Source organism: Oncorhynchus gorbuscha, linkage group LG24 (genome assembly GCF_021184085.1).
Source record: "Oncorhynchus gorbuscha isolate QuinsamMale2020 ecotype Even-year linkage group LG24, OgorEven_v1.0, whole genome shotgun sequence".
Classification (NCBI taxonomy): Eukaryota; Metazoa; Chordata; class Actinopteri; order Salmoniformes; family Salmonidae; genus Oncorhynchus; species Oncorhynchus gorbuscha.
In genome coordinates this window covers 43,989,743-44,001,969 of record NC_060196.1, presented here as the reverse complement: position 1 = coordinate 44,001,969, position 12,227 = coordinate 43,989,743, and the positions used below count along the sequence as shown (strand labels likewise).

At 45.6% G+C, this 12,227-nt stretch overlaps 1 protein-coding gene across 9 annotated transcripts in view; it reads left to right on the top strand.

Annotated features, from left to right (window-relative positions):
- LOC124012302 (sorting nexin-13-like) overlaps positions 1 to 12,227 on the top strand; it is a 29,873-nt gene that overhangs the window by 13,225 nt on the left and 4,421 nt on the right. For 2 of the 9 annotated variants that reach the window (XM_046325770.1, XM_046325766.1), the window contains exons 6-26: positions 28 to 149; positions 286 to 390; positions 1,053 to 1,141; positions 1,378 to 1,461; positions 1,618 to 1,756; positions 3,167 to 3,255; positions 3,379 to 3,478; positions 4,922 to 5,112; positions 5,247 to 5,354; positions 5,498 to 5,630; positions 5,945 to 5,982; positions 6,264 to 6,333; positions 6,538 to 6,651; positions 7,178 to 7,326; positions 7,816 to 7,923; positions 8,552 to 8,662; positions 9,115 to 9,276; positions 10,364 to 10,435; positions 10,547 to 10,707; positions 11,880 to 11,948; positions 12,039 to 12,151. In XM_046325770.1, the coding sequence (XP_046181726.1) occupies positions 28 to 149; positions 286 to 390; positions 1,053 to 1,141; positions 1,378 to 1,461; positions 1,618 to 1,756; positions 3,167 to 3,255; positions 3,379 to 3,478; positions 4,922 to 5,112; positions 5,247 to 5,354; positions 5,498 to 5,630; positions 5,945 to 5,982; positions 6,264 to 6,333; positions 6,538 to 6,651; positions 7,178 to 7,326; positions 7,816 to 7,923; positions 8,552 to 8,662; positions 9,115 to 9,276; positions 10,364 to 10,435; positions 10,547 to 10,707; positions 11,880 to 11,948; positions 12,039 to 12,151 (2,327 nt within the window). Of the gene's footprint in view, positions 1 to 27; positions 150 to 285; positions 391 to 1,052; positions 1,142 to 1,377; positions 1,462 to 1,617; positions 1,757 to 3,166; positions 3,256 to 3,378; positions 3,479 to 4,921; positions 5,113 to 5,246; positions 5,355 to 5,497; positions 5,631 to 5,944; positions 5,983 to 6,263; positions 6,334 to 6,537; positions 6,652 to 7,114; positions 7,327 to 7,815; positions 7,924 to 8,551; positions 8,663 to 9,114; positions 9,277 to 10,363; positions 10,436 to 10,546; positions 10,708 to 11,879; positions 11,949 to 12,038; positions 12,152 to 12,227 lie in introns of all 9 variants that reach the window. The other 7 variants (XM_046325767.1, XM_046325769.1, XM_046325768.1 and 4 more) reach the window with 7 other exon arrangements.

Sequence of the window (12,227 nt, the reverse complement as noted above, 5' to 3'; positions counted from 1 at the left end):
TATAACTACTGTGTTATTATTATACAGGTCTAAAGAGGTGGACTGGCAGCCTTATTTCACCACCAGACTGGTGGATGACTTCGCTACTCACCTCCGAGTCTTCAGAAAGGCCCAGGACAGACTGGAGCGCAGGGATGACAATAAACAGAGTAGGAATACACATCCACCGACAGACAGGCGCTCTCTCTCTCTGACATGATGATGATTGTGGTGATGTTGATGGTGTTAATTGTGGTAATGACAATTGTGTTGATGAAGGTGATGCTTGTGGTGATGTGTTTCTAGGGGACTTGTCGGAGGATATAGTGGAGTCATTTTTTGAGGCGGAGGTAGAGATGGAGAGGAGCGTCTGCAGAGATGTGGTCTGCACCTCCCTGAAGGATGAAGAAGGTAGACACACACACACTTTCCATTAGAGCGAGGAAGGTTCACACGCTGAACCTCAACAAAGAAGTTAAACCAACTTTGTGTGTGTGTGTGTATATATATATACACAAAGTGTACAAAACATTAAGAACACCTGCTCTTTCCATGACAGACTGACCAGGTGAATCCAGGTGGAAGCTGTTATCACTTATTGATGTTACCTGTTAATTCCACTTCAGTCAGTGTAGATGAGGAGACGGATTAAATAAGGATTTTAAAGCCTTGAGACAATTGAGACATGAATTGTGTTTGTGTGCCATTCAAGGATGAATGAGCAAGACAAAAGATGTAAATGCCTTTGAACGGGGTCTGGTGGTAGTTGCCAGGCACACTGGTTTGTTTTTCATGCTCAACCATTTCCCGCGTGTATCAAGAATGGTCCACCACCCAAAGGACATCCAGCCAACTTGACACGCTGTGGGAAGCATTGGAGTCAATATGGGCCAGCATCCCTGTGGAATATTTTCAACACCTTGTAGAATCCATACCCGACAAATTGAGTCTGTTCTGAGGGCAAAAGGGGGGGTGCAACTCAATATTCGGAAGGTGTTCCTAATGTTTGGTATACTCGGTGTACATCATAATGTTGACATTCAGGTACTGACATCTCTGTGTCTCTGTGTCAGGGTTCCTGAGGGACTTGTGTGAGGTGCTGCTCTACCTGTTACTACCTCCTGGAGACTTCCACAACAAGAACATGAGATACTTCCTCAGGGTGAGACACACACACACACAAACAGACATGCACAAACTCACACTGTGACACAAACACCAACATGAAATTGAGTGTGATGTGTGGTCCTGAGTGGCTCAGCCAGTAGAGCATGGCGCTTGCAACACCAAGGGTTGCGCGTTCGATACCCGCTGGGGCCACCAGTGGATAAAAGCCGTCTACTAAATGGCATGAAGTAATATTTTATGTGATGTAATTTGATTGTGTCCATGTCCCAGGAGATTCTGGCGCGAGGCGTTCTACTTCCTCTGGTCAACCAGCTGAGTGATCCTGATTACATCAACCAGTTTGTTATCTGGATGGTCAGTATCAGTAATCACGTCGATAATCAATATTGTTATTGGAATCTTTTATCAATATTACCACTTCATCAACCAGTTGTAGAAGGTTAGTAGAGATCAATAACTTTTATCAATACAACTGATATAAATGTTATATAAACGCGTGTATGTGTGTAGATCCGGGACTCTAGCTGTAACTACGAGGCGTTTATGAACATCTTGAAGCTGACAGACAAAGTGTCTGAGCTGGAGGCTGTTAAAGACAAGGCCCTGGAGGAACTACAGTACCTACGATCACTGGACACCGCAGGAGATGGTACACACACACACACACAGACATGCATGACGCCACACTTTTACCATAAAGTAAACTCAGCAAAAAAAGAAATGTCCCTTTTTCAGGACCCTGTCTTTCAAAGAAAATTCATAAAAATCAAAATAACTTCACAGATCTTCATTGTAAAGGGTTTAAACACTGTTTCCCATGCTTGTTCAATGAACCATAAACAATTAATGAACATGCACCTGTGGAATGGTTGTTAAGACACTGGCAGCTTACAGACGGTAGGCAATTAAGGACAGTTATGAAAACTTAGGACACTGAAGAGGCCTTTGTACTGACTCTGAAAAACACCAAAAGAAAGATGCCAAGGGTCCCTGCTCATCTGCGTGAACGTGCCTTAGGCATGCTGCAAGGAGGCATGAGGACTGCAGATGTGGCTAGGGCAATAAATTGCAATGTCCGTACTGTGAGATGCCTAAGACGGCGCTACAAGGAGACAGGATGGACAGCTGGTCGTCCTCGCAGTGGCAGACCACGTGTAACAACACCTGCACAGGATCAGTAAATTTGAGCATCACACCTGCGGGACAAGCACAGGATGGTAACAACAACTGCCCGAGTTACACCAGGAACGCACAATCCCTCCATCAGTGCTCAGACTGTACGCAATAGGCTGAGAGAGGCTGGACTGAGGGCTTGTAGGCCTGTTGTAAGACAGGTCCTCACCAGACATCATTGGCAACAACGTTTCCTTTTTTATCACCAGGGGTGATGGTCGGATTCGCGTTTATCGTTGAAGGAATGAGCGTTACACCGAGGCCTGTACTCTGGAGTGGGATCGATTCGGAGGTGGAGGGTCCGTCATGGTCTGAGGCGGTGTGTCACAGCATCATCGGACTGAGCTTGTCGTCATTGCAGGCAATCTCAATGCTGTGCATTACAGGGAAGACATCCTCCTTCCTTATGTGGTACCCTTCCTGCAGGCTCATCCTGACATGACCTTACAGCATGACAATGCCACCAGCCATACTGCTCGTTCTGTGCGTGATTTCCTGCAAGACAGGAATGTCAGTGTTCTGCCATGGCCAGCGACGAGCCCGGATCTCAATCTCAATCTCAAGTACTTAATGCAGCTGGTGGCCACACCAGATACTGACTGTTACTTTTGATTTTGACCCCTCCTTTGTTTAAGGACACATTATTCAATTTCTGTTAGTCTGTGGAGCTTCTTCAGTTTATGTCTCAGTTGTTGAATCTTGTTATGTTCATACAAATATCTACACATGTTAAGTTTACTGAAATAAACACAGTTGACAGTAAGAGGATGTTTTTTTTTGCTGAGTTTATACATACAATCCCCCCAAAATATATTTATTAATCTCTCATTCCACTCTCCTCATCTCCCTCCATCCCATTTCTTCCCTCTTTCTCTCCCTCTCTCAGATATCAATGTTATAAAGAATCAGATCAACAGTCTGTTGTTTGTGAAGAAGGTCTGTGAGACCAGGATACAGAGGCTACAGTCAGGGAAGGTCAGACATGGGGTATTATGGAGAGTTTGATGAACAGTGAAAATGAGTTTGACACACACTTACTAAACCTCTTTCTCATGCTTTCTATCTCTCCTTATCTCCACCTCTCTATCACTGCTGTAGGAAGTGGATACTCTGAAACTAGCAGCTAATTTGGGCAAGCTGTGCATCATCCCACTGGAACACGTCCTTGTTCACAACATCGCCTTGCAATTCTTTATGGGTTTGTACTGTACCACACACACAACATGCAAGCCAAGTTGTTTTTATATTTTATTTGACCTTTCATTTTTTAAATTTCACCTTTATTTAACAAGGTAGGCCTGTTGAGAACAAGTTCTCATTTACAACTGCGACCTGGCCAAGATGAAGCAAAGCAGTGCGACACAAACAACATAGTTACACATAGAATAAACAAACATACAGTCAATGGTCTATATACAGTGTGTGCATGAAGGAGGAAAGGCAATAAATAGGCCATAGTGGTGAAGTAATTACAATTTAGCAAATTAACACTAGTGACAGATGTGCAGATGAGGATGTGCAAGTAGAAATACTGGTGTGCAAAAGAGCAGAATTTATTATTATTATATATTTTTTTTAAGTATGAGGTAGGTAGTTGGTTGGATGGGCTATTTATAGATCGGTAAGCTACTCTGACAGCCGACGCTTGAAGTTAGTGAGGGAGATCTAAGACTCCAGCTTCAGTGATTTTTGCAATTCGTTCCAGTTCTTGGCAACCGAGAACTGGAAGGAAAGGCGGCCAAATGGGTGTTGGATTTGGGGATGACCAGTGAGATATACCTGCTGCAGCGCCTGCTACGGGTGGGTGTTGTTATGGTGACCAGTGAGCTGAGATAAGGCGGGGATTCACCTAGCAAAGACTTATAGATGACCTGGATCCAGTTGGTTTGGCGACGAATATGTAGCGAGGACCAGCCAACGAGAGCATACAGGTCGCAATGGTGGGTAGTATATGGGGCTTTGGTGACAAAACAGATGGCACTGTGATAGACTGCATCCAATTTGCTGAGTAGAGTGTTGGAGGCTATTTTGTAAATGACATCGCCGAAGTCAAGGATCGGTAGGATAGTCAGTTTTACGAGGGTATGTTTGGCAGCATGAGTGAAGGAGGCTTTGTTGCAAAATATGATTCTAGATTTAATTTTGGATTGGAGATGATTAATTAATATGATTCTTGAAGGAGAGTTTACAGTCTAACCAGACACCTAGGTATTTGTAGTTGTCCACATTTTCTAAGTCAGAACTGTCCAGAGTAATGATGCTAGGTGGGAGGGTGCGGGTAGCTATCGGTTGAAGAGCATATGCACTTAGTTTTACTTGTGTTTTAAGAGCAGTTGGAGGCCACGGAAGGAGTGTTGTGTGGCATTGGAGCTCGTTTGGAGGCTTGTTAACACAGTGTCCACCCAGGAAAGTCAGTTAAGAACAAATTGTTATTTACAATAAGTGCCTCCAAGAGTCAAATGGTCTCCAGTGGGGACGTGGGTTGGGGAAAAAACACACACAGACAGAAGACCCTGGAAAAGCACATACAACAGCAAACAAACTATGTGTGTGAAGGCATGTGTGTGCCTGACAGTGGAGGGCTACATAGGAATATCCTCACCCCTTACCTCTAACCCTTGACCTCTACCCTCTTCTGTAGACTACATGCAGGCGGCTGGGGCCCAGGCAGAGCTGTTCTTCTGGCTGACAGTGGAGGGCTACAGAGTAACAGCCCAGCAACAACTAGAGGTGATGGAGGGATGGCAGAAGGATGGAAAGAAGGGAGGTTCCACTCAAGGACTGCTGAAGGCTGCAGCATTAGGGGTCTATGAACAGTACCTGTCTGATAAGGTAACACACACGCTTTCACCACATACACTTTCGCAACACGTGCACAAAGCCACACATTTCTTCAACTTTTGTCCACCCTTTTCTCTCTTTCTTTCTCCCTTTCTCCCTGTTCCCCTCTCTCTCTCTCTCTCCAGGCATCCCCCAGGGTACAAGTAGATGAGGTGTCTGTAGTCAAACTAAGAGAGAAGCTACAGAAGGAAGGAGACCCCACGCCAGAGATATTCGACGAGATCCAGAGAAAAGTGTGTTTTTGTTAGTCTGATGAAAAGGTTATCAACTGTCTGAGACTGTAACAGCTAGCAAGCATATTTGAGACCTTTGCACTCAATGTGTTGTTGTGGATCCAACTAAACTATTCCCATGTGTTCTGGTGTGTGTGTTGCAGGTGTATGACATGATGCTTCGTGATGAGAGGTACTACCCGTCGTTCAGACAGAGTCCCCTCTACATCAGGATGTTAGCTGAACTGGACATGCTCAAAGAACCCTCTTATAGAGGATCAGATGACGGAGATGGAGGTTAGTACGGTCTGTCTATGTCTGTGCGTTGTAAGCGTAGCTTAACCCTAACCCAGGGGTGAGAGGAGGGCCGAGTGTCTGCGGGTTTTTACTTCTCCCTTTTTATCAATGAAGGCAATTGATTAGTTAGGAACTCCCCTCACCTGGTTGTCTAGGTCTTAGTTGGACACCTATTGAAAATAAATAACAAAACTAACAGGACACACAGCCCTCCATGGAATGAGTTTGATACCTCTGGCTCAACCCATTCTCCATAACTTTGAAGAGAAACTGTTGTCCTATATCTTGAACTATTTCTCTCTCTTCCTCTACAGAATCGTTCAACGGTTCTCCAACAGGAAGCATTAATCTAGTAAGTCCTCGTCAGTCCCTGAGACACACCAGCGCTCAGTGCAGTCATTAAATACAGCCAGCCCTGGTCACGGTACTGTCTTTTAGAACAGGCGTTGTGTTATTGGACCTCTAGTGGTGTTCGCTACCCTGCTATAGAGTTGTTAAGATTTAACAACTGTTAGGAAATGGTTGACTTTTGCTGCTGTCGAAGTAGCAGTATTGCTGCTGGTGATTGGCTGTTAGTACAGGGATTAACAGTATCTCTGGTTCTTATTGGTTGTTTCTCTCCACTGTTTACAGTCTCTGGATGACCTTTCGAATTCCTGCCATGACGACAATATACAGCTACACGCCTTCATCTCTGACACAGGTACTCACACACTTGAATTCAGACTTGTGATATCCAGTCAGATGAGTGTGTTGTCTGTGGTGGGATGTGAGCATGCATTTAGTTTTACTAGTGTTTTAAGAACAGTTGGAGGACTTAGGCTAGTGTGCTACTGAAAGTTAACCAACTACCATTGTTCTCTCACTTGCATGTGTGTCTACTGACTACTAATGTGGTTTCATTCAGATATGTGTGGGTACAACAGTAGTGGCCTTAAAAACGTTACCCTGTCAAAATGCCTTGATGCTGTAAGAAGCCTAGATGCAGTGTTGTCTCCTAACACTACAAGACGGCAGTCCAGTGAGTTCCATTATTTATGGCATGGAATATGTATCTTGGATGATACAATGGAAAGCATGTTTTGGATTGATTTTGGTGGGCAGGGTGGGCAAGATTTTACAGCGGTGCGACGAGTAACTTTTGTTTTAGGGCCAGAACTGTGTGTGTGCCTTATTGAACTACTGACCACTCCCCCGACTAGCCCCCTCCTCCCCTCTCCATCACCCTTTGACCTGTAACCTCATCTCCTCACGTTAACCATCAACTTGTATCACTCATGTTACCATCTCATGTTGCTGCTACTTTTCTTTTTACACTTTCATTATTTCATCACCTTTACCATTTCTTCTCTTTTTCCTTCACTTATTCCTTTGCTACTTTTTTGTCATCTGTCCTGATTCCCCTTCTCCGTCTGTGCGCTTCCTCTTTATCCTTTCTCCCTTCCCTCTCCTGCCTCCTCTTCCCCCTGGTCTCTGTGTATCAGTAGCTGATGCTTGTCTCCCCGGGGCTGGGTTGGGTATGGGGTTGGGGCTGCCGGGTGCTACAGGGGTGTGTAATGACCACGGCAAGACCTACGCCCTCTACGCCATCACCGTGTGCCGCCGTAACCACGACGGCAGCGAGGACTCCTGGAAAACCTACCGCCGCTACTCCGACTTCCACGACTTCCACATGAGGATCACGGAGCAGGTAAAGGTAAATATATGTGGGTTCCTATAACAAAGTCCTTCTGACTTCTAAGGTGTGTACATAGATATGGAAAGATGGCATACCTTCTATCCTTGCAATCGCATCGTCTGTGACAGCATCTCCATTTTAAATTTGTATTAAAGTTATACTTCTAAGAGTCCGTTGGCAGTTTGTAAATAAACTGAAAAGGTGCATAACACCACCTAATGTGCTGGAGTGCGTATAGTCTGAACAGGTATAAAGCCAAGGTTGGTGATTTACTGCCTCCTGCACTTAAGGAATTTTGCTTACCTGGATGAAATGAAAAGTGATCCTGCCTTGACCCATAGCAAGTCCCACCCAATTGACTACTTCAAAATGGTGGAAGCCCCAATGGTGCTGCCCATGCTAAAAACAGACTTTGGTCTAAGTGCACCCTCCACCCATCTCTATGGATGTGTGTTGTACCTCCATTTTGGGAACCTGGCAAGTATGTGTGTGTTTGATATATTCCAGTTTGAGAACTTGATGTCGATCCTGAAGCTGCCAGGGAAGAAGACGTTCAACAACATGGACAGAGACTTCCTGGAGAAGAGGAAAAAAGATCTCAACGCATACCTACAGGTGGGAGTGTGTGTAGTTTACCTGTTTTACGTGGCTATGTCCATTCCTCTCTTCTCTCTCTGTGTGTGTAGTATACCTGTTTTATGTGGCTATGTCCATTCCTCTCTTCTCTCTCTGTGTGTGTAGTATACCTGTTTTACGTGGCTATGCCCATTCCTCTCTTCTCTCTGTGTGTGTAGTTGTTATATCTTTAGTATACCTGTTTTACGTGGCTATGCCCATTCCTCTCTTCTCTCTGTGTGTGTAGTTGTTATATCTTTAGTATACCTGTTTTACGTGGCTATGCCCATTCCTCTCTTCTCTCTGTGTGTGTAGTTGTTATATCTTTAGTATATCTGTTTTACATGGCTATGCCCATTCCTCTCTTCTCTCTCTGTGTGTGTAGTATACCTGTTTTACGTGGCTATGCCCATTCCTCTCTTCTCTCTGTGTGTGTAGTTGTTATATCTTTAGTATACCTGTTTTACGTGGCTATGCCCATTCCTCTCTTCTCTGTGTGTGTAGTTGTTATATCTTTAGTATATCTGTTTTACATGGCTATGCCCATTCCTCTCTTCTCTCTCTGTGTGTGTAGTATACCTGTTTTACGTGGCTATGCCCATTCCTCTCTTCTCTCTCTGTGTGTTAGCTGCTGCTGAATCCAGAGATGATGAAGGCCTGTCCTACTCTGGTTCACTATGTCTATGACTTCCTGGAGAATAAGCAATACAGCAAGGGCAAGGGAGACTTCGCACGCAAGGTACACACACACACACACACACACACGGCAGATAGCCTAGCGGTTAAGAACTTTGGTCCAGAAACCGAAAGGTCGCTGGTTCGAGTCCCCGATCCGACTAGGTGAAATTTCTATCGATGTGTCCTTGAGCAAGGGACTGAACCCTAATTGCTCCTGTAAGCAGACACTCTTGCTCTGGGTAAGAGTGTCTGCTAAATGATATATTTTGTTTACATGTAAAAACATACTCACGTTGCCCAGCTGTACATACTCAAGTGGCTTCGCTACGGAATCGCTCACTACACTCTCCTGTCGCGTGTTTGTCTGTGTGTGTCTCATTTACATTATTTAGCAGATGCTCTTACACAGTAGTGAGTGAATACATTTTCATACTGGTCCCCCATGGGAATCGAACCCACAACCCTGGCGTTGCAAGCGTCATTCTTTACCAACTGAGCCACATGTCTCAACAGATGGATACGTTTGTGAACCCGCTGCGTAGCTCGATGCGTAACGTGTCTAACGCAGTGAAGAGACTGCCAGATAGTCTGGCTGAAGGGATGAACACTGCTGCTGACAACATGGGACGCATGTCAGAGAAACTGGGCCAGGACATCAAACAGTCCATGTTCAAGGTAAGGACTCGACCTATTAGGGATGTGACAAATTGAAAACATTTCTTAACGTTTGAACTGAAAAAATCATATTGGTTTTCCGTTTAAAACGATAAGAAAAATGCACATAATTCCACGTGATGCCAGCAACAATTTAGGTGTCGCGGTATGTCCCTTTCAGATGGTTAAGCATTGCAGCTGTACTACGATTACTGTCCCTCAATTCCACCTTACAAAGTTTACATTTCCTTCTCATTTATCTTCTCACTGTATCGCCCTGCAGGGCTTCGCTGCTGTCGCTCGTCTTTCTCTACCATTTTTCCAAATGTTAACAACGATGAAGTAGTGGAGTGTCGACTCCAAAATAATTGACTCCTTGCACGTCGACTCCCAGTTTCGACTCTCATTTCTGAGTGTCAAGTTCCAGAATTTATGGGACAGAGGAGACTTAGTTGCCGTACTTCCGAGAACACAAACATTTGCATCTTTCATAGCGAGCTAGCGAGGAACGAGGGGGAGGGGAGGGGCACAGTCAGGTCGACCACCAGGCATAAAGTCAGAACCGTGCACTAGGCCTATCTACCTATCTGCCAATCAAAAACTGTATCTCGCAATTTCTTGTCTTGCAACGTCTCACAACGTCAGTAAAGCAGGGTCTATCATCAATGAATAGGCTGGGATACTGAGATGAGTGAGATGCAACACTTAGCTCTCGGTGTCTGCGAATGTGCACGGACTCGCTTCACACTGTGGTTGCCACGGCACCAAAACAGCGGATAATTTGAGCCTCGCGCTTCAACGACCTTAGTTGTTACGGAAATTGACCCACTATGCTGTTTAGTTTCTGCATCTATGTAAGGGTTTTTCTTAACGTTAAGGATCCCAATGAAACATTTTAAACATTCACAGGCCTACTACCTATACTACAACCTTATATAACCAACATTGGACGCATGTCTGAGAAACTGGGGCAACATCAAACAGTCCATGTTCAACAGTCTTGCTACACTCTCTAACCTTAAAAGTCCAACCAGACTGACCATGTATTAATTATACTCCGACTATACATCAACCAGACTCTGACTATACTCTACTGTCTGATGTCCAGGTGCCTCCACTGCTCCCCAAGTCTGACGTTGACCCAGAGCACTGCCGAGTCTCAGCCCAGCTGGACGACAACGTGAGTACAACACCCCGACTAGCACACGGTCCCACCAGTTTATAGGCCCTCTCCTCTGGAACATGTTCAATTAGTGAAAGCAATATAGTAGTATAACGTTTACTTTGGGAGGTGTGTGTTTTCCAGGTGGATGATAACATCCCCCTGCGTGTGATGCTGCTGCTGATGGATGAGGTGTTTGACCTGAAGGAGAGGAACCAGTGGCTTCGCAGGAACATCAAGAACCTTCTGCAGCAACTCATCAGAGCCACATACGGAGACACTATCAACAGGTACTGTACACACACACACACACACACACACACACACACACACACACACACACACACACACACACACACACACACACACACACACACACACACACACACACACACACACACACACCAGTGCCACATACGGAGACACTATCAACAGGTACTGTACACACACACACACTCATCAGAGCCACATACGGAGACACTATCAACAGGTACTGTACACACACACACACACATACACACCAGTGCCACATACGGAGACACTATCAACAGGTACTGTACACACACACACACACACACACACACACACACACACACACACACACACACACACACACACACACACACACCAGTGCCACATACGGAGACACTATCACAGGTACTGTACACACACACACACACACACACCAGTGCCACATACGGAGACACTATCAACAGGTACTGTACTGTACACACACACACACACACACACACACACACACCAGTGCCACATACGGAGACACTATCAACAGGTACTGTACACACACACACACACACACACACACACACACACTCACCACACACACGGAGACACTCAACACACTATCACAGGTACACACTCACCAGTGCCACATACGGAGACACTATCAACAGGTACTGTACACACACACACACACACACACACACACACACACACACACACACTCACCAGTGCCACATACGGAGACACTATCAACAGGTACTGTACACACACACACTCACCAGTGCCACATACGGAGACACTATCAACAGGTACTGTACTGTACACACACACACACACACACACACACACACACACACACACACACACACACACACACACACACACACACACACACACACACACACACACACATCAGAGCCACATACGGAGACACTATCAACAGGTACTGTACACACACACACACCAGTGCCACATACGGAGACACTATCAACAGGTACTGTACACACACACACACCAGTGCCACATACGGACACACTATCAACAGGTACTGTACACACACACACACACACACACACACACACACACACACACACGAGCCACATACGGAGACACTATCAACAGGTACTGTACACACACACACACACACACACACACACACACACACTCACCAGTGCCACACACAGCGATCTGACTGTATTGTCTGTCCCTCTGGTCTCTGCAGGAAGATCGTTGATCATGTGGACTTCATGACAGCTCCAGAACAGGTGGCAGACTACGTCAAGAAGTTCAGGTGACAAACACAGACACACACACACACATTATTAGATTGCTGTGTGTGATTGGTTAGAAGGTAACTCTCTGTGGTCCCGTCCCTGTGCAGGGATTCATACTGGCCCAACGGAATCCTAGCAGAGTCTCCGCCCCGCCGGGACAAGAACATCCGCATGAGGACACGGGTCGCCGCCAAGACCAACCTATTGGGAATCATGCCAGGTAATGCACACACACACACACACACACACACACACACACACACACACACACACACACACACACACACAGAGTGAAC